The sequence below is a fragment of the Dunckerocampus dactyliophorus genome, chromosome 18 (assembly GCF_027744805.1).
Source record: "Dunckerocampus dactyliophorus isolate RoL2022-P2 chromosome 18, RoL_Ddac_1.1, whole genome shotgun sequence".
NCBI lineage: Eukaryota > Metazoa > Chordata > Actinopteri > Syngnathiformes > Syngnathidae > Dunckerocampus > Dunckerocampus dactyliophorus.
In genome coordinates, this window is record NC_072836.1 from 431874 (window position 1) to 452513 (window position 20640).

The 20640-nt window shown below is 41.8% G+C and overlaps 3 protein-coding genes across 3 annotated transcripts in view; all 3 read left to right on the forward strand.

The window, feature by feature from the left end:
* Nucleotides 1-285: 285 nt before the first annotated feature.
* The window catches only part of hoxb3a (homeobox B3a), a 75898-nt gene continuing 55543 nt past the window's right edge, over nucleotides 286-20640 (forward strand). The window contains exon 1 of the mRNA XM_054758832.1: nucleotides 286-438. The gene's annotated coding sequence lies outside the window, so the exon portion shown is untranslated. The remainder of the gene's footprint in view (nucleotides 439-20640) is intronic.
* LOC129170810 (homeobox protein Hox-B6a-like) lies at nucleotides 8144-11984 on the forward strand. Its single transcript, XM_054758846.1, has 2 exons — nucleotides 8144-8649; nucleotides 10388-11984. Exons 1-2 carry the CDS (start codon nucleotides 8178-8180, stop codon nucleotides 10672-10674), a joined length of 759 nt encoding a protein of 252 aa, XP_054614821.1. The 5' UTR covers nucleotides 8144-8177; the 3' UTR covers nucleotides 10675-11984.
* hoxb5a (homeobox B5a) lies at nucleotides 16504-19201 on the forward strand. The gene is made up of 2 exons (XM_054758845.1): nucleotides 16504-17101; nucleotides 18395-19201. Exons 1-2 carry the CDS (start codon nucleotides 16552-16554, stop codon nucleotides 18610-18612), a joined length of 768 nt encoding a protein of 255 aa, XP_054614820.1. The 5' UTR covers nucleotides 16504-16551; the 3' UTR covers nucleotides 18613-19201.

Here is a 20640-nt window from a genome sequence, read left to right on the forward strand (position 1 = left end):
ATGAACTTTTTGGATGATTTCCCAAGCGGCTTTATTGCTGCTGCGGCACTGCTCTCCGGCCCGAGCAGCTCTGCTCAGCCCGCCCGGTTCGCACGGTACCGAGCGTCGTTTGGGCCGGAATGTCGGGGATGTGGACACCCACGCGAGCCCCCCACCAGCACCCCTTCCCTGCTTCTACTCGCTCTTCCGGATCTTCATGCTTTGCTGCCGCGCTGCTCCGAGCGGCCGCATCGACACCGGGCCGGTTCGGCTACGAGGGAGGCGGACACACGCATATCAGTCCTAGGCAGTCCTCCTGCGAGATTCGAGTCGTTTTTGGTCGGATGATGAAGATTTTGTCGACAAGTGGCAGGCATCCTCTTCACCAGCCTGGTCCTCGTCCTCGGTACCGGACTAACGGGCTTGCTGCACGTGCATGGTGCCGGACCAGAACCAAAGGTAAGGTAAAGACCTCCTTTTGCTGCCATCGTCGTCCTGCTTCAAAACATGCAATTACGACTTGACGCTTTTTCCTCTTTTGAGACCAATTACACCAATGTGTGCGTGCGTGTGCGTGTGGGTACGTGTTCGTGTGTGGCGGGGTGATCTGTACAACAGGCAAAGGGCTCGTGTTGCTGTTGGATGCACGTGCACGTGTTTGATATGACATTGAGATTTTTAAATTGTAATTTGAAGTGGAGCTATTTGTTTTCTTTATCTTATTCGAGCTGCAGCAGGCTCTTTGTTTGTTTGACTGTTTCCCTTCTCATTTCCTCACAGCAGGTGGGCTGGTATCCCCCCCCCCAAAAAAATAACACGCACACACAAGTAAACAACAGAACTAATTTGCTGCTGTCTGAAACATGAAAGCTCCAGTATATACATACGGGTATCTACTCTCTCTCTCTCTCTCTATATATATATACTGTATATAAACATAAATAGAGTATATATTGCGTAGTGTGTAGACTGTATGTAGGTGAGAGTGTACTTCGTCCCAGTTGCACGTCGTCCGCGTCTTATCGTGTAGTAAAATGCCCATTTTACAATATTTAGCAAACCTCCTCGTTCTTTCTCTTTAGGACCAAACACCAAGCGATACCACCAAATCAAATCAAATCAATCCTCTATTATTATAATGTGTATATTCGTAGTAGTTGTGGTATGTACAAGTAGTGGTGGTAGTTTTATTGTATTGTGTTTTCAGTAGTAATACTAGTATTTCTATACTATTCTCATCATAGTTGCAGGTTGCAGCGGTCATATTGTTATCGTTCGGTATGAGGATGAGTATTATTATTATTACTATTTGGTTTTATTTTTTAGTATTTCTATATTATTGTTAGTACTATTATTGCAGCAGTAGTTGTAGTCGTGGTCATGTTGTTATGATTGGAGGTATGAGTATAAGTATTATTTTTTTCAGTAGTAGTAGTATTTTTATATTATTCTGCTTATTGTTATTATTGCAGTAGTAGTGGGAGTGGTTATATGGTCATAGTTTTATGGTTGGTAGTATGAGTATTATTATTGTGGGGGTGTTCACGTGCATGAAAACTCACCAAAGTGAAAAATGTCCCCCCAGGAGCGCCCCCTGCACATGTAGAAGGACGTTGGTGCGTGGCACGGTGTGACAGATGGTTAGGATTTATACAATTTCATAAACATGAGTCTGAAGAAGCCATGCTCAGGAACAAACAGGAAGTCGGCCATTTTGGTTTGGACCAGCCATTTTGGGGCAAAAAGCAGGAGTACTTTGAGCAGATCAGACGTGAGACACGTGACTGCAGTGCTGTTACACAACTACTTCAGTAGAACTAATAGTAGTACTACTCATATACATACAGTAGCCGGTAGGTTATTGTAGCATTATTTACGTTTTTACTGAACCCATTTGAAAACATCAGACTGTATTTTTGTAAAGTAAGAAGCTATCAGATGAGTAGTGGAGCATATTGGCAGATGTAATATGATCACATCATATCATGTATAATATAATACGAGAAGAGTAAAGCACGTGCATGCAGTCAAGTATTTCACATGAAAAAAGAAGACTCTTATAATAATAATAATCATAAACACAACAAGATTTATCATTTGAATGTGTGCAGGTGATGACATGAATATTAGTGGTTGTGAACTAAATCCAACAACAGTTGATTCTTTGGATTCCTTTCTTTCTCTCTTGCATTGCAAATATTTAGAATCATAATAATCATAATAATCTTTCTTGATTGGGTTGCTGGCATTCCTTCCACGTCAGGTAGGGGCAAATATTCTCAATAAGTTCATGCATAAATTATATTTCATCCATATTTCATATGTACTTTCTTATTTTTACGTATGTATTTAATGTAATGTATTTACATCTATTTTTGAATATTGTTATATATATACTGTAATATTTTAAGCATTACATTTTCTAGTTAACTGTTTAAAAATGTAATATAATAATGTTTTATAATAAAAATATATTTATTGCGTAAAATATTTCTAATACATTTGTAGAGAGTGAATGATTGATTTTGTTATCAATGCTATATAATATATGATATGAACGTGCTTACCGGGTCCATGTTTTCTATTGACACCAATCAACACGCAGAACTCAGTAAGTACTTTTCAATTCGTGATCCAAAGTCATATACACTATAGAGTATGTACAGTATATTGCTATTATCATGTGTACGTCATATGTCATAGTGTATTGGTTGAATGACTTGTTAGTGGTGTAGTTGTGGTGTTATCGACATGACGATCACATCACGCTAGACGGTACCGTGGAGTGAAGCGGAGTAGCGTCCTGCAAAAGGCTCTGGCGCCATCTAGCGTCCTGCTCACGGCGACGCCAACAGTTTGGTGTCCGGTCACATGACGCCACGCGTGGCTTCCAGGTCACGTGGCTTGCTATGGCTTCGGTGCCTTGTATAATCCAGCATCATACCAGAATAATAAATATTGTATCTTTTGCTCTTTACAAGGCTGAGATGCAGATTGTTTATGCTTCAATATTTGGCACGTGTGCATTGCTGTGTTTTGGTTTGTTTGTTTGTTTTTAGTAGACAATAAAGTAAAGCTGAAGATTAGCATATGAACACCCCAGCCAGCCCCAGCCAGCCCCAGCCTCTCACAGTTTGCCTTTATTTGCTGGAATAAGTTTGTCTTGAAGTTTTTAGTCACCTTGCTAAATGGTCTCCTTTTCTATTGGCTCTTGGCATATTGTAAAAACCACATGAGTGGATATTACTCTAACTTGCTTTGTCAGCTACTGTAGATCACCAAGCAAAGATAAAAAAGCACTGCACGTGTTGATGGCGTGTTCATAGATCGTCCATGAACAAGGTGCTAAATGAGCAAAATAGCAGTGGCAGTCAGGAAAATGCAGAATATATGCAGATTACGACAACACACAAAATACTGGGAGGAGCAGATTTGACTGATCAAACCCCAAACGTGTTGGCGCTCTATGTTTTTATTTCTGTATTTAGCACGTTTGGAAGGCAGGTGCAAAGTGGCAGCACTCATTGTTTGGGCTCTGAGCAGATCAGACCATAAGGCCCGAGGTTAGACCCGAACCCTAAATCAGCTCGATCCCTCAGCCTGAGCCTGACTCTTCCTATTTGACGGATGCTGCTTGTTAGTGGGAGTGCCTGCTTTGCACAAACATTTAGCAGACCAGGCTGCGTACGTATGGCTTGGATTGCCTGCACGTATAAAAGGATGAAAGTGTGTAGAAGTGTGGACATGCTGCTCTGTGCTTTGTGTGCAAGCTGCTTGCTTCTTTGTTGGCGGTGGAGGCAGCAGGAGACAGATTAGCGCATAGCTGCTGTTGTGCTGAATGAGGCGTGAAGCGCAAGAAGAACACTCTAGTGGGCTCCAGCCCGCCCAATGAGGAGCCAGCTCAGGCTGGAAAAGTTTCTGCTGGTTGGTCCAGGTGTCCATTTCCATAAACAACACTCCTGCGTGCGCAGGTCTAATTTATGACTCCCGCATCGTCAGAGGATGAAAAAAAATCCTCTTCTCTCTCTCCTTTATTTATTTTGTGGTCAGCAGCCAATAGGAGGCGGCGAGTAGATTTACTTTGTAATTAGATTACAAGGGTCCATTCATCACCAGCAAGCTTTTAATAAAGCAGCTCAGCAAAGCTAATGGATGTTGGCTTAGCAACTTCTTCACGTGCAACAGCATGAACACAATATACTGTAGCAGTTCAAATGCACGTTATACGTCATCAGGCGGGGATTTTACATCATACGTCATCATTCAATGATTTGAAAAATTATACATCATCAGGCAATGATTTGAAAAATTATACATCATCATTCAATGATTTAAAAAATTATACATCATCATTCAATGATTTTAAAATTATACATCATCATTCAATGATTTTAAAATTATACATCATCATTCAATGATTTTAAAATTATACATCATCAGGCAATGATTTTAAATCATACGCCATCAGGCGATGATTTTAAAATTATACATCATCAGGCAATGATTTTAAATCATACGCCATCAGGCGATGATTTTAAAATTATACATCATCAGGCAATGATTTTAAAATTATACATCATCATTCAATGATTTTAAAATCACACATCATCATACAATTGTTTTAAAATCAGATATCATCATGCAATGATGGTAGAGATGGTAAAGACGTATTTGATGATTTTGATATCATTCTATCCAACGTATATCTGTATTTATCTACGAATTACGTCAAGTGGGTCGACCTTTAGGGACACCGTGTGTGTGTGTGTGTGTGTGTGTGTGCGTGTGTGTGTGTTATGCAGCGTCCACCTTCGTGCTGCAGCATTCCTTTCTTCCGTTAATCGTTAACGCGCCCCGCGGTGGCGCCAAGCACGCGCTCACGGTGCCGTGAAGGATACAAAAAGTCACTAAATTTGCAGCACATAAACCTCCAATCAGTTTGTTATTAACTCCTGCTGGAGGCGTCGGTCAACACGCGCACACACACACACACACACACACACACACACACTCGCTGGTGAATACAAAAATAGAGTATATAGTATAAATAATAATAAAGTAAAAAAACATTTAAAGCATTTTATAAAGTAGGAAATAAAATAAGAAAGCATAAGTAAAGAAGGTCATAAATAGAATAGCATACAAATATTGCAGGATATTTCAGGCTGGAAGTGGATGCAAGTCATGTGACCACATTATTATGGCGGTATTAAAAATCACCAGTTCAACATTCCATACATTTCACACATACAGTATAAATTATACAAAAGTTATTTCACAATAATTGCTTTTTTAGAGCAAACGGCGGCGTGGAAATTGCTCCGAGCTGCTATCCACGGAAAAGGACCTCTGTCTGTGTGTGTGTGTGTGCGTGTGTGTGCGTGTGTGTGCGTGTGTGTGTGCTGTGATTTTATTGCTTTATGACTCTTATTGGCTCCGTGTAGAATCCAAGGAATGGCGAGGAGCTAAAAAACAGGCCTAGCAGACCAACAAATGTGTAGTGCAGCACAAAGGACAACACACGCACACACACACGCACACACTAGCGACGAGGTGAAAAGGAGCAATAAAGCCATAAAGTTGGTTCAAAAGTTTGGCTGCTCCGGAATGCTGTTGTCGTGATTCCTCAGTCATCTTTTATTCTTTAAAAAGTCTCATTCTTTCCACAAAACGCGTTCATATTTTCACACTTCCTCGTGGCTTCTGTTGTTTTCATTCTTAAATCTCACCATTAGGAACCGCGTGCACAACATCGGCTTTCTTCTTGAAGGTGGAATTGTTGTTCAGTTGTGGAGAGAAAGGACTTCTTTGATGGATGGGGACTGTAAAAACAATAAACGGCAACATTTCAATCCTAACATCATTTGTTTGGAGTGAAACGCTTCACGACACGCATTCACTACTTCACGCTCATGTCTTTGAAACATTTCCAATAATGACTAATAATCAATGTCATGTTCAGCTTTATTCCTTCTACTTCATGATTCGTCTTTTTCCTGTGAATGGCTAACTTGTTCCTGCTGATGTCATATTCTAGAATATGAACATCGGGTGCTTTCCTTGGTTTGACTGTTGGTTGAAAAGCACGTGTGATCGTCCTGCATGCGCTGGCTATGCGGGAGGATTTATTTCAGGGCTGTCACGTGAGATATATGCCTTTAAGATATGGGAGTCAACTTTTGACAATGTCCACTTGAGGTACGACATACTTGAAAGTGTATCATTAGAACAAAAAAAGAAAAAAAGCCATATTTTTACAATCGTGTCCTTATTTGATGACTTCTTTGACTTTTTATTTATACTATTGCAAGATGGCCGTGGATTGACTTGGTGTTTTTCCCTTTTTGCGTCACTTGTTAACATTTTTCAAGTGTGCGCTCCTAAATACAGCATATTACATGCTTGGTAACGTACCGTGTATTTGCAGTCTTTTAGCAACGTTAGCACACACACGTGCTGACTAAATGTATGTCACATGATGTTGCAGCACGTGTAATATGTAATATGTCGTATGTCGTATGTAACATGTAATAAGAGGCTGCGTGTCGTATGAATATTACCGTGTATAGGAGGGTCCATGCAGGCGTTCAGCTCCAACACAATACCGCAGCTTCCCCTTGCTGCACAAAGGGCACAGGAAACGGAACGTGGGACCTGGCAGGGAGGGGGGGACGAGCTCGCCGCAGAGCAGCGACAGAGTGGGAGGGGAAGAAAAGAAAGTTAAGTGTTGCAGCTCCATCTGGCTATCTGACAGAAAGACAAGTTTCCAAGTATTATTATATCTGCAATTACGGCACACTCGGAGTTGGCAGGGACACACATGGATTGGGGGGGGGAGGGGGGCACAGTAAAGTCAAAATCGAGTCTTTGTCTCTATTTGTCAGTACTGTCTGCCACATTCAGACAAATGGGGGCCCGGAGGGGACAAAAAAGAGTTAGACTTATTTATGAGTGCATTTATTTCAGCACATTTTCACTCTTTTTGGGGGGTGGGGGGGGGGGGGCGCAAAGACGCCATGCATGCATTTTATTATTTTATTGTGGTCCTGGAGAATACATGCACTTTCTTCAGCAAATATGACTTCATGCTTTTATTCCTGTCATGCTCTATGGAGTATATTCTACACAAATACTACATATTTGCAGTAGAGCAGGATGATGTACTGTACTTTTACTGAGTGTGCCAATGAAGTGTGAGCGCGTGTGCATCATCATTACACTATAAACATTGACGCTATCCAAGTATGACATATTATACACTCATTGTACACACAAGTACGTTCTTCACAAATCTTACTTTTGGTGGTGATTTCAAAGTAAAGTGCAAATGTGATGAATACATCTATTGAAGAAATAAAAGATGTATTTTCTACATGTTACATTGAAATGATGTTGATGTTTTTGCAGAAGTTAAATCAAACCAAAGTTCAAACACGCCGTGCGACACGCATGCGCACTCCGCCGTGCGTGCTACATAAGCTTGGTGAAATGGTTAGAATGCGCGCGCTATTATTTGCAGAGGAATATGTTTTATTATTTCCATTTAGTGAAGCACCATAAAGTGCCCCCCCCACCCATACACACGCACACACACGCACACACACGCACGCACATAGGCCTGGCATGTAATGCGGCGTATAGAAAAGGCGCGGGTTATTACGATCCCGCCAGACGGACAACACAGGAAGAGTCAATTTAACGCGCCAAAGACTCCAGTGTGATTGCGTCACGTCACCGGGAAGCAGACGAGGATTGTAAAACCAGATTGGATGCGAATTAGGGAGATTGGAGGAGGTAAAATGGAAAACACCCCCCACCCCCCAGGCAAGGAAAGCTGGTGAACGAATGCAGACACAGAAGCCTCACACACACACACACACACACACGGATACCCCCCCCCCCCCCCCCCCCCCACACACACACCCTCCTCATCCTCACCTCCTCCCCGAGTGCGGCCAAGTAGGCGATGAAGAAGAAGTGGGGGCTATAAAACACAACAAATCATAAAGTGCAGTCTGGGGGTTGGGGGGGGGACGCAGATGAAGGAGGACTGGCGGGAGACGCGTTAGCCGTTAGCCTCGTCTTCCTCCTCCTCCTCCTCGTCCTGGTGCTCGTGCTGATGTGTGTGTGTGTGTTTGTGTCATTGTTGTGTTGTTGCTCGGTTGTCGTCCACCTTCCTCCTCCTCGCCGCCGTCCTCATGAGTTCCTACTTTGTCAACTCCTCTTTCCCGGTTGGAGGCGGGCAGGCGGCGGAGTCCTTCTTGGGTCAGGTCCCCCTCTACTCCCCGGGCTTCGCCGCCGACCACCCGCTCAGACATTACCCGGCGGCGTACGGCGCGCAGGAGAAAACCTACCCGCCATCCAGCTACTACCAACCGGCGACGAGCGGGGCGTATGGCGGGCACCGGGCGGGCGTCGCAGGCACCGGAGCCGGCGCGTGCGACTACGCCACAGCCGCCGCGTCGGCGGCGGCGGCGGCGGCGGCGGCGAGCTTCTACCGGGACAAGGAGTACGCTTGCGGTCTGGACGAGCATCCGCTCTCCCTGAGCCAGCAGGACGGCGCGCATCGCAAGGCGGACTGCAAGGGAATGTTCGGGGACGCCGGGGACGACAAGCAGAGCGGACCGGCCCACATTTACCCGTGGATGCAGCGGATGAACGCGTGCAACGGTGAGATGGGACCTTTTCCTGCTCGCATATTTGATCATCCCCGCCATAAAAGTGACGTTTGTTTCTCCCTTCCTCCTCCTCCTCCTCGCACTTGTTTTATGATCCCGTTTGTTGGCCGTCACTCACTGATCGCTGCTTTATTGTCGTCGTAAAACTGCTTTGTTTGGAGAGGCGGACTACCGGCAAGACCGCAAGGAGCATGTCCTCCACCCCCCCACTCACACTTACACCTGACAGCCAGCTAGCATAACACCTAGCATGAAATAGCACCGTTACACTTTTACTTTGACTTTCTATCGGGAAAGAAAAGCTTATTCACTCCGAACGAATGTGAAACATTCTCTAATAATGAATCACAAATAATATAGAATATATCACAAAAGATACAATATAGAATTCACTAAATCTAGACTAAATCTAGACTAAACATGCTGCACATCAAATAGAATAAGAATGAAAGAGTAGATAATAATAATCACTTACAGGATAAATCACCAACATACAGATACGAAAAGTTCATATACCAAGAAGCCCATTTTATGCTACACATGTAGCATGCACTAGTACTACTACTAGTACTACTACTAGTTCTACTACTAGTTCTACTACTAGTTCTACTACTAGTACTACTACTAGTACTACTACTAGTACTACCAGCATCTTGTGTCAGCATCAAACAGCGGCACGAGGAGGACGGATGACAAAGCCCATAAAAACACGAGTGTTGCTTGTTTACTGTCACTTCAACATCTCCAAAGCATCGTAAGAAAAATCTCAACCGTTATGAAATGTGGTTATTTACTGCGCAGATATAAATCGAGTATGTCATAAGCAACACGTGCAGGGTTTGGACTGCCTGGGATGCTTTTCTCTCCCATTAAAGGGGAAATAATCACGTGCATTTTGAAGCACCACAAAGGCGGCTGGAGTTTTGGTGTCAATGATACTGCCCCCTGATAAAAGTATTTATCGATACCCGTAGATGAAGATAGTGAAGAAGTTTGTGGTTTTGTCGGAATAAAACATGACAAATATTCTACTTTTCTGGTATGTTTTTTTGTAAAGAGTATAAATACATTTCAACATCAACAAACACGTGTTTCGGAAGATAATAATAATAATAACAATAATAAATACATGCTATCACATTATTAAATCTTCCTCATCAACTTCTCTTGTGGCGGGGGTGTCCTAAATTTGTCCCTCATGGGTCGCATACTAAAAATCAAAGGAGGGGTCCACTTTGACCTTTTGATGTATTTTTATTTTGAAAAAGGGTAAAAAAAAAAAAGAATACAAAGAAATATAAATATATAAATATAAAGACACAACTATCAATGATTACTATCAACTTATCAGCTTCATTTCTTTACATTTGCCTTTTTGCTGCTTCATTTGATTTAACAAACAATCAAATCAAAACAAATCAAAACAAGCTGCACTTGGGACGCCGCCGGCCTTTTCAGCATCCCCATGTTCCCCCCTTGCTGCTGACGCTAACGATGCAGGAATATTGTCACCTTGCAGTCCACATTCTTTCCATGCATGAGGATTATTTCATGCTGCCGTCATAGCCAATATTTCGTTGCATGTTGTTAACATTATTCTAAGATATTGTTATCATAGTAATCAGTGATGATGAGTATGATATTCATCCATGAAGATGATGGTATGAATATGCCATTATTATCATGCTTATTATTCAGATGAATGAAATCTTGCTGCTTGTCTCCGTCAGGGACGTTCGGCAGCCCCGGCAGACGTGGGCGTCAGACGTACACCCGGTACCAGACCCTGGAGCTGGAGAAGGAGTTCCACTTCAACCGATACCTCACACGCAGGCGGCGGATCGAGATCGCGCACGCGCTCTGCCTCACCGAGCGCCAGATCAAGATCTGGTTCCAGAACCGCAGGATGAAGTGGAAGAAGGAGAACAAGCTGATAAACTCCTCCTCCTCCTCCTCCTCCTCCTCCTCGTCCACGGTGATCGGGGGGGCGGAGGAGGAGGACAAGCGGACGGAGTGAAGGTGAAGGTGTGAGGAAGAAAAGAGACTCTTAGCAAAGTGGATGCTTCTCATCTCATCCTCCTTCCGAAGCACGGGAAAGTAGCCCATGCGTTGAATGACTGCTGAGAAGAAGAAGACGAAGAAGAAGAAGTGCCGACCAGGCAAGATGGAGGCCGAAGAGGAGTCACGTGACTTTGACCTGTTGGGGTATTTGAAAGTTAAAAAAAGAAGCATATTTTCTGTAAAAGTTGCGTGTGGGTCAAACGGAGCTTTTTGAAAAGTGTGATGTTTTTAAACCTTTCACAAAAAACAACACAACTTTCACCCTGTTTCCATGGAAACACGTGTAACATAGCACTATACAAGTCACGTGATGGCCTTTTCAGGCTTCCGATTGGCCAAAACCAACATGTTTTTATGTGGATTCTTTTTTTAAGCACTCTGGGAGTTTTTTAGCGGGCAAAATGTGCATTGAAAAAGAAACATCCGTGTTGGTGTGGACACGCATTCATTTCCATGACGCTTCCATTTCATGTCTTATTGGCACTCATATTTAAAGGAAAAGTGCACTTTTTTGGGAATTTTGCTTGTGTGAGAGACAAACACGCATGTCTTTCTCTTTGCTGTGTGTTCTAAAGTTATAAAAACAGATAAAAAAAGAGGCATGCACGTAATGGGACGCAGCAAAAAGCACCATTTCCATTTCCATAATGCGAGCTGCATATGAAGCACATTGTTATTATTGTTATTATTGTTATTAACATTGTTACACCAAAGAACTACCTTACTAGTGTAGTGACGCCTCACCACACCACACCGGCTAGCGACTAGCTTCACCACACACTAGCCATAACGCTACATATTGGAGCTGCCCCCACTGCTGCTGTGTGTGTGTTTTAGACGCTAGTGTAGCGTTCCTTTCTACAGTATGTTGCTATGTGACATCAATGCACCCAGGAAGGAAGTATTCCATGCTATGATGAATGTAGCAGTTACTACATGCTCACAACATGGATATAAAACCACTACACCTTGTTGGAGGTGTTTTCATAGGTGTGTCCCATTACGTGCATTCTTAGCTGCCTCTTTTTTTTTTTTTACCTGTTTTTTAACTGTGGACTCCGAAAGGATTGTGGATCCAAAAAAGTGCACTTTTCCTTTAAGGCTGAAATAATAAGCAGGGTGATGAACAAGTATGATTTTGTAAGGATTCCCAGTAAGATGTCCTACTTTCCAACGAGGGGAGGGGTGGCTAACATGCTCTTGTTATTTCTTAAACTACCTAAAACATGCAGGATGTGTGTACATGATGATTTATTTGATGTTTTGATGTCCCGTTATATATATATATATATATATATATATATATACAGCATATGTATGTATGTATGTATGTATGTATATACAGTATACTACCTATATGTCCAATAAAGTGCAACGTAATGTAGTGCAAAGTGTGTGGAGAATGCTTTTAGATCACAAAAGAAGCAGTGGTGTCCAAAGTGCAACAGGTTAGTGTTAGGTTTTGGGTTAGGTTTTGGGTTAGGGTTAGGGTTAGGTTTTGGGTTAGGGTTAGGGTTAGGGTTAGGGTTAGGGTTAGGTTTTGGGTTAGGGTTAGGGTTAGGACGCCAAACAAGAAAAGGAGAAATCAACAATCAGCAAAAACCAAAAAAAGCAACATGTGAGGAGAAAAACTTGAAATGTTGAATGCTAATAACACATCTTTTCATCTTTGCAAATAAATAGCATATTGGATTGCTTTGAGCCTTTTTTGCAAAATGAGTGAATAGTTTGGACCACCCTGCTTTAAAGTGCTCATAAGGTGACGCAAAAAGAAAGGCTTAATTGTTCATGAAAGGTCGTGGAGCCGCTGTCCGCAGGGGAATTACGGCAGGGAATAACACCAGCTCCTTCTTGCTGCTGCACGGTGGCGTCTCAGCTAATTGATGAGCAGGCCGATGGGGCGAAAGTTGACCTGCCCCGAGCAGCCAGACGCGTCACCCATAAACACACACTTCAGCAGACAAAGTGGACAATGTCCCGATGACCCTTTCAACCCACCGTGTCCGCTGCTTGACCGGCATCACGTGTCCTCATATTCAAACATATTTCACACCAATGCACCGTCAGCAGCAAACATATGATAACAAATAAAATAAAATAAAATAAAATAAAATAAAATGAAATAAAATAAAATAATTTTTTTATTTTTTCATTTAATTTGGAGTCATTACGTGTTAGGGCGGCAATGCTCCCCCCCTAAACCCCCACTCCATTAATTCGGTGTATTGGTAGTGATTTGTAGGTGTTATGGATGATGGTTCAATTCCCAAAGTAACAATGTTAAGCATACTAGTTGTTATTATTATTATTATTGTTGTTGTTTTTACTCTTGCAGTAGTCCTCTCGTCAACATTTTATCTAAAAATTCAAATGTGTGGGAACTTGTGTGAAGCTTGTGTTTTTCTGCTCTGGACCACAAAGTTAAAAAATAAAAAAGAAGATAATAAAAGATAATAAAATAATACAAATAAAAGAACCGTCGGACTGATTGGGCAGCTTTCCTGACTGCACCCGAATCAAACATTACAAAGCAAAATGCTGCCTGCTGTATGCTGTATGCATGTTGGTTACTTCCATGTTTTTATCCGCTCAGGTTTCACAAAAAGCTTCTCAAAGATACTTTTAAAGAGTGCTCAGCAGTGAAACCCAACACGGACCAAAGACATGCAGCATGCACGGTGCACGGTGCACCGTGCACCGTGCACCGTGCACTGTGCAGCGTTCAAATGACAAATAAATGAAATTAAATGCATGTGTGAGCCGAGCCCTGAGACTATAAAACCTCTTCTAAGCAAAACCACAAATCAACACAGCATTTTTACTTTAGTGATTGGACACCCAATGGAGTGTTGCTGCGTGTGTGTGCGTGTGTGTGCACATGAATGTTTGCATTGTTTGGGTACAAAAAGACATCCACCCCCTCCCAACTCGCACACACACACACACACACACACACACACACACACACACATATAGAGGAATGAAATGTGACTGAAATGCATCCCAAGTTAGGAATCAATCCAATCCAATCCACTTTATTTATATAACACATTTTATAAACACTGTTTTCAAAGTGCTGCACAGACTAGCAAAACCACAAATAATAAGTAAATAAGGGAATGTAAATGTAAGTGTAAATAAAAAGTAAAAATCACTACAGTAAAAACTAAAAAATCCAATAAATAAAAACAAAGAAACGTACAACAGTAAAATATTTAAACAGGAAGTAAAAACAATAAAAAGCAAAACATTCCAAGAAGTAGGTAAAAAAAAAAAATAAGTACATTGAATTAAAAACTAAAATAACTAAAACAATTAAAACTAAAAAAAGTAAAAGACACAGAGGACCACACGACTCACGCCGAGTTAAAAGCCAGAGAATAAAAGTGGGTTTTAAGACGAGACTTAAAGCTTTCAATTGTGGGGGCCGTTTTTACATGAGGGGGGAGAGTGTTCCACAGCTTTGGACCGACTACGGAAAAGGCCCGGTCTCCCCTGGTCTTAAGTCTGGTCTTAGGCACCACCAGTTGGAGCTGGCCTTCGGACCTCAAAGTGCGCGCTGGAGTGTAAATTTGGATGAGGTCTGAGATGTACTGAGGGGCCAGTCCATTCAAAGCCTTAAAAACAAACAATAAAATCTTTAAATCAATCCTAAAACGCACAGGCAACCAGTGCAGGGAGGCTAAAATTGGGGTAATATGCTCCCTCTTTTTGGTTCCTGTTAAAAGCTGTGCTGCAGAGTTCTGGACTAACTGGAAGCGAGAGAGTCATTTATGGTTTATTCCCAATGATAAATCAGCAAACGTGCATGCTTTAACATTCCCCCCTCCCTTGCACGTGCGCAGGAAATGTTACAATTAAAAATAATTGAATATCACTTATGGAAACATCACATACACCTACAGGCTACAGTGTGTCCCTAAAGCACAGAAAGTACTTCAGACATACAGTACATATTCTTTATTTACTAGAGCAGAAATAGCAATACTTCAAACATACAGTACATATTCTTTATTTAAATACTTCAAACATACAGTACATATTCTTATTTACTAGAGCAGAAATAGCAATACTTCAAACATACAGTACATATTCTTTATTTAAATACTTCAAACATACAGTACATATTCTTATTTACTAGAGCAGAAATAGCAATACTTCAAACATACAGTACATATTCTTTATTTAAATACTTCAAACATACAGTACATATTCTTTATTTAAATACTTCAAACATACAGTACATATTCTTTATTTAAATACTTCAAACATACAGTACATATTCTTTATTTAAATACTTCAAACATACAGTACATATTCTTTATTTAAATACTTCAAACATACAGTACATATTCTTATTTACTAGAGCAGAAATAGCAATACTTCAAACATACAGTACATATTCTTTATTTAAATACTTCAAACATACAGTACATATTCTTTATTTAAATACTTCAAACATACAGTACATATTCTTTATTTAAATACTTCAAACATACAGTACATATTCTTTATTTAAATACTTCAAACATACAGTACATATTCTTATTTACTAGAGCACAAAAAGCATGTGAAGACATGCTTGTCATTGAAAGTAGTTGCTTTCATACTGTGTAGGCCACAACATGCTTTGATGGTGTTTCCAGTCAAATGACTTCATTGTCATTCTTCTCTAAAGAATCCAATTATCCAACTGATCAGTTCTTCTTTATTTTTACATTCATCACGACTTCAATTCACTTACAATCAATTACAGTATTTAATTGATTGTTTGTCATTTATTGATAAATAATGTGCTCATTAAATAGAACTTTTTTTGTTCAATGTCAAACATGTAATATAATCTACTTCATCTGTCTAGACCACCTGTACATATCGTACAAGTACATATCATATATCATACAAGTACATATCATACAAGTACATATCACATATCATATAAGTACATATCGTACAAGTACATATCATACAAGTACATATCATATATCATACAAGTACATATCATATAAGTACATATAATACAAGTACATATTGTACAAGTAGATATCATACAAGTACATATCATACAAGTACATATTAACAAGCATTGTACTTCAAAAATGATCCATAGAAGTACTGAATGATAAAGTTAAAATGAACATGTATTTGAATGTCAGCCATATTTGTCGCTTTGAATGTAATCTATTCCTTTATATTTCTATATTTCTATTCATGTTTTTCATTGATGGTGTTAAAGTGTAAAATACTGTGTCTGTATTATTTTGTGAAATAATGCGTGATTTGGTTTTGAATGGAAGTCGTATCCTTGGGCATGACTGATATCAGTGGGGGCTGTATCTTGTGTCATGAATCAATTGCCGTCTTTCAGTATGAAGGCAGAAGGAAAATGAAGGCTTTGGTTTGGTTTGTGCTTCAAAGGCACAATGTAAGCAATGTGAGGAGTTTCTTGCTTTTCTTTTCATTTTACTCGCTGCAATAAATCATAGTGTCAGTAGGTGGCGCTCTGAGCTCAGCAGCTATAGAACTCTCCCCCCCCCCGCCATCATTAGAAAGCCCAGAGCATGAATTACCTGCAAAGTCACCGGCGAGAATTTACGACTGGTCAACAAAACCACGTGACTTCTCCCATCTCTTTCTTTCTCTCACACACACACGCACACGCACACCCCTCCTCTCGCAAACACACACACGCATTGAGCACCCCACCCCCACGTTCCATAGCTAAAAAGCAAGCAGATGATTGATGAATCCATCATAAATCCATGAACGTACGCGCGGTGTTCCAAGGAGTCCAACGAGATCTTCCAATATTCTACTTTGGAAGCAAAACCAAATGAGTTCCTACTTCGTCAACTCCTTCTCAGGCCGCTTCCCAAATGCCCCCCCCGACTATCAACTCTTAACTTATGGACCCGGCGGGGCACACCGGGATTCTTCCGCCATGCTCCATGCCCCTTACGGCTACGGGTGCACCGGGATGGACCTGACCCTAACCAACCGGGAAGGGGGGGACGCTGGCACCTCAAACACCGAAGGACACTTCGACTCTCGTGGGTTGAATGGAAGTAGGACGAGCTGCTCCCTCGCCGCCGTGACAGAATCCATCCTGCCGGGCAATCGCAGCTCCTCTCCCCGCTGCGAGCAACCAGGAAGCGGGCTTCTTAACGCCCTCAGCCTGCCCTCCTCGCCGGCCTCCGGGACGGAGCGGTTAGCGGAGCCGAACGACGACGCGCCGGAAGCGGACGAAATGCTGCTGGACACCCGGGAGAGGATGGAGCTCACACAGCCGGCCCAGAAGCGAGAGGGTCCGGTGGGCATCTCGAACCCGTGCAGCGACGCTCCACAGATCTTCCCCTGGATGAGAAAGCTGCACAGCGGCCACGGTACAGGCTACTTATTATGTCATACTAATATTATAAATCATGACTAATAAAAGGCAGCTTTTATCCACGATGATTTGATGCATTTCCAGAAGGAAGGTGCGGTGGTAAAGAAGGCAGTGAAATGATTGGAATTGTTGTTGTTGAGTCTCATTCGCCTACAAACAGTATTGCTCCCCAACCCCCACCCCACCTACAGGATGTGCTAAGGTGTGGACACAAAAGCAAAAAGGCACGTGAAGAAATGCTATTTTATTTAGTAAACCAAAATCAACCCTGTAGGGACCCCCCTGCTCCCACCGTAGTCTGACCAACATCATGCACATCCAGCAAGAAAAGCTCAAGCAAGGACAAAAAGTCCAACTGGAGGATTTTAGGAAGAAGCTGTTTTTTTAAAAAAACGAGGTGGGGGCTGTTGCTCCATCATGGAGGTGAGGCAAAGATGGGGGTCCATAAAAACCCCCAAAGGGACGCAGGAGAAGGGAGAGGGGTTGATGGAGAATTTAAAAGAGGAATAAAACAGAAAAGCTCCGAAGAGGGAAGACGTCTCCATGGAAGTGGTGTTGAAGGAGGGATGGGGGGGGGGGCTTATAATTACTATTCTTCTTCTTCATTAATATTCATTATTGATTTTACACACAGCATCACAACAAAGATGAGAAATAACTGCGGTGTGTTCAAGGACAGTGAGAAAAACAAATGTAATCTAGTACATTTACATATAATACGTATAGTACACATACTACATACCACACCTATACTACATATTGTATGTAGAGTACATACAGTACCTATAGTATGCATGGTACATATTGCACGTATAATATGTATGGGACATGTAGTATGTATAGTACGTACAGTATGTTATGTATAGTACGTGTGGTACATATAGTACATATAGTACATACGGTACGTATAGTATATATGGTTCATATGGTATGTATAGTACATATAGTACATATAGTACATATAGTATGTATAGTACATATAGTACATATAGTTCATATGGTACGTATAGTACATATATTTCATATGGTACGTATAGTACATATAGTACATATGGTACGTATAGTACATATAGTACATATGGTACGTATAGTACATATAGTCCATATGGTACGTATAGTACATATAGTACATATGGTACGTATAGTACATATAGTACATATGGTACGTATAGTACATATAGTACATATGGTACGTATAGTACATGCAGCTATAGATTGTGCATTGTCACTACAATGCCCTAACAGCCCCACCCCCACCCCAACTGTTTGTGCGCTCCACACTCCCCAGATATGACGGCCCCCGACGGCAAACGTGCACGTACGGCGTACACGCGCCACCAGACCCTGGAGCTGGAGAAGGAGTTCCACTTCAACCGCTACCTGACGCGCAGGCGCAGGATGGAGATCGCCTGCACACTTTGCCTCACCGAGCGGCAGATTAAGATCTGGTTCCAGAACCGCAGGATGAAATGGAAGAAGGACAACAAGCTGAGAAGCCAACCTTAACACAACCAAAGAAACACTGGAGACGAGAAAAGACCAGAGGCATGAAACCCCAAAGACTTGATGAGCAACGCAGCACTTTTCATTTCTTCTGCAAGCTGGACGCCCAGACGTTCATGTGGGACCCCCACAAACTCTTCTTCTCTATGTCGTCCTTGTCTAAACATAGCATACACTTAGAAATCACACAAACATGCTACATGCCCGTACTGTCCCATTTCCCCTAAATACGCCACATGCAAATCTATCAGGACCAGTCTTTCTGGCTATTCTTTACTCTTTCTTCAAATCAATACATCCTAGAAATAAATAAGGAGGGGGCACCACTGGGTCATGTCTAAACCCTACTTACCTACAGTAGGTGGGGCAACACCACGCTTCTTCTGTTTCACCACCCTACCTGCTACATCTCCACCTGGGGTACTTTACTCATCCATTAGCGATCGTATAATCATATGAGGGAATCGTGATATCATTATGATGAGAAATAGCCAGCATTTAAAAGAAACGCTGATTACCCGTGCAGGTGAGCACATCGAGCAAATCAAGCGCTCTCTTTTTCTCCTGCCTGTGATGTCAGCAGCCTGTCACAACTTCCCCTGAGCTCACTTGTAAACAAATACTCACTTTCTGAGGAAGACATTTTGCGCGTCAAATGCTCCATGATGAGGGTAAAAAAAAACAACAAGCACACAAAAAACCTTATCAGCCACCTGAAACATTTCAAAAGTGCAAAAGGTTTGCCAGAGACCTCCGTGCCGTCACACCAGCTGCTCGGAGCGTGTGCCCGAATACAGCGCAGCTTGCTGGGCCACAGCAGGTGGCTCCTCCCCCTCTATACTCTGGTTCTCCTGGTAGTAGTGATGTCATCATATTTCATTAGGACAAACAATTAAATCCTAATTTGTTCCAGTCCTTCTTACCTCCACATGCACACAAACCACACTTCCACTAAATACCAAAAAGTTATCAGTTACGGGTACCATATCGGTTTTGACAAGCAGAAAGTTATCGGTATCACTCTGAGAAAGAAGAAATCATGCATCTCTATAAACAACCTTCCATGAATATGTCAAGTTTTGTATTGTTGTCATGTGACCGTGGGACGGCTGCTGTCAGCATCTGCTAATATTAGCATGATGAGAAGTGTATTCAGTATTTACTGTATGCATCGTTCTTGGGTGTTTAAGATGATGATCATGCTAAGATGATATCATCATTTATTGGTTACCAACATGAGCCATTGGATGTGATGGGTGGGGTACTGTAAGCCACACCCCCAACCATAAACAATAAAAAGCCAACTTCAGAGCACCAATATGCTTCTTATATGTTGAGCTCATGAAATTGTGCACGTGGTCATAACAACACCTGCACCACCTGAACCATGTTGTAGTCACTATGTATTCTTTACTTGCGTGTCTTGCTTGCTGCTGCAAGTCAATTTCCCTGCTGTGGGATTAATAAAGTACAAATACATATCATATACTTTATAGCAAATAACTTTCATTTCATTCATGGTGAACACATTATTAAAAAATATTTCTTTTAATTATTCCAATGAAATCATGTATTTTAAAATATGCATCAATAAAAATATAGGATATACAGTACATACATAACACTATAGATACTGAAGATATAATATACTGAAATGAATGAATGACATCAACATGTTTGTGTTTCCATCCATCCGTCCATTTTCTATACCGCTTCTCCTCATTACGGTGGCGGGGGCATGCTAGAGCCTATCCCAGCTGACTTCGGGCAACAGGCGGGGTACACCCTGGACTGGTGGCCAGCCAATGGCAGGGCACATATAGACAAACAAGCATTCACACTCACATTCATACCTATGGACAATTTAGAGTCTCCAATGAAGCTAACATGCATGTTTTTGGAATGTGGGAGGAAGCCGGAGTACCCAGAAAACCCCCACACACACACGGGGAGAACATGCAAACTCCACACAGAAATGCCCAAGGGAGAATCTAGAATGGAACCCAGGTCTTCCCATCTCCTGACTGTGTG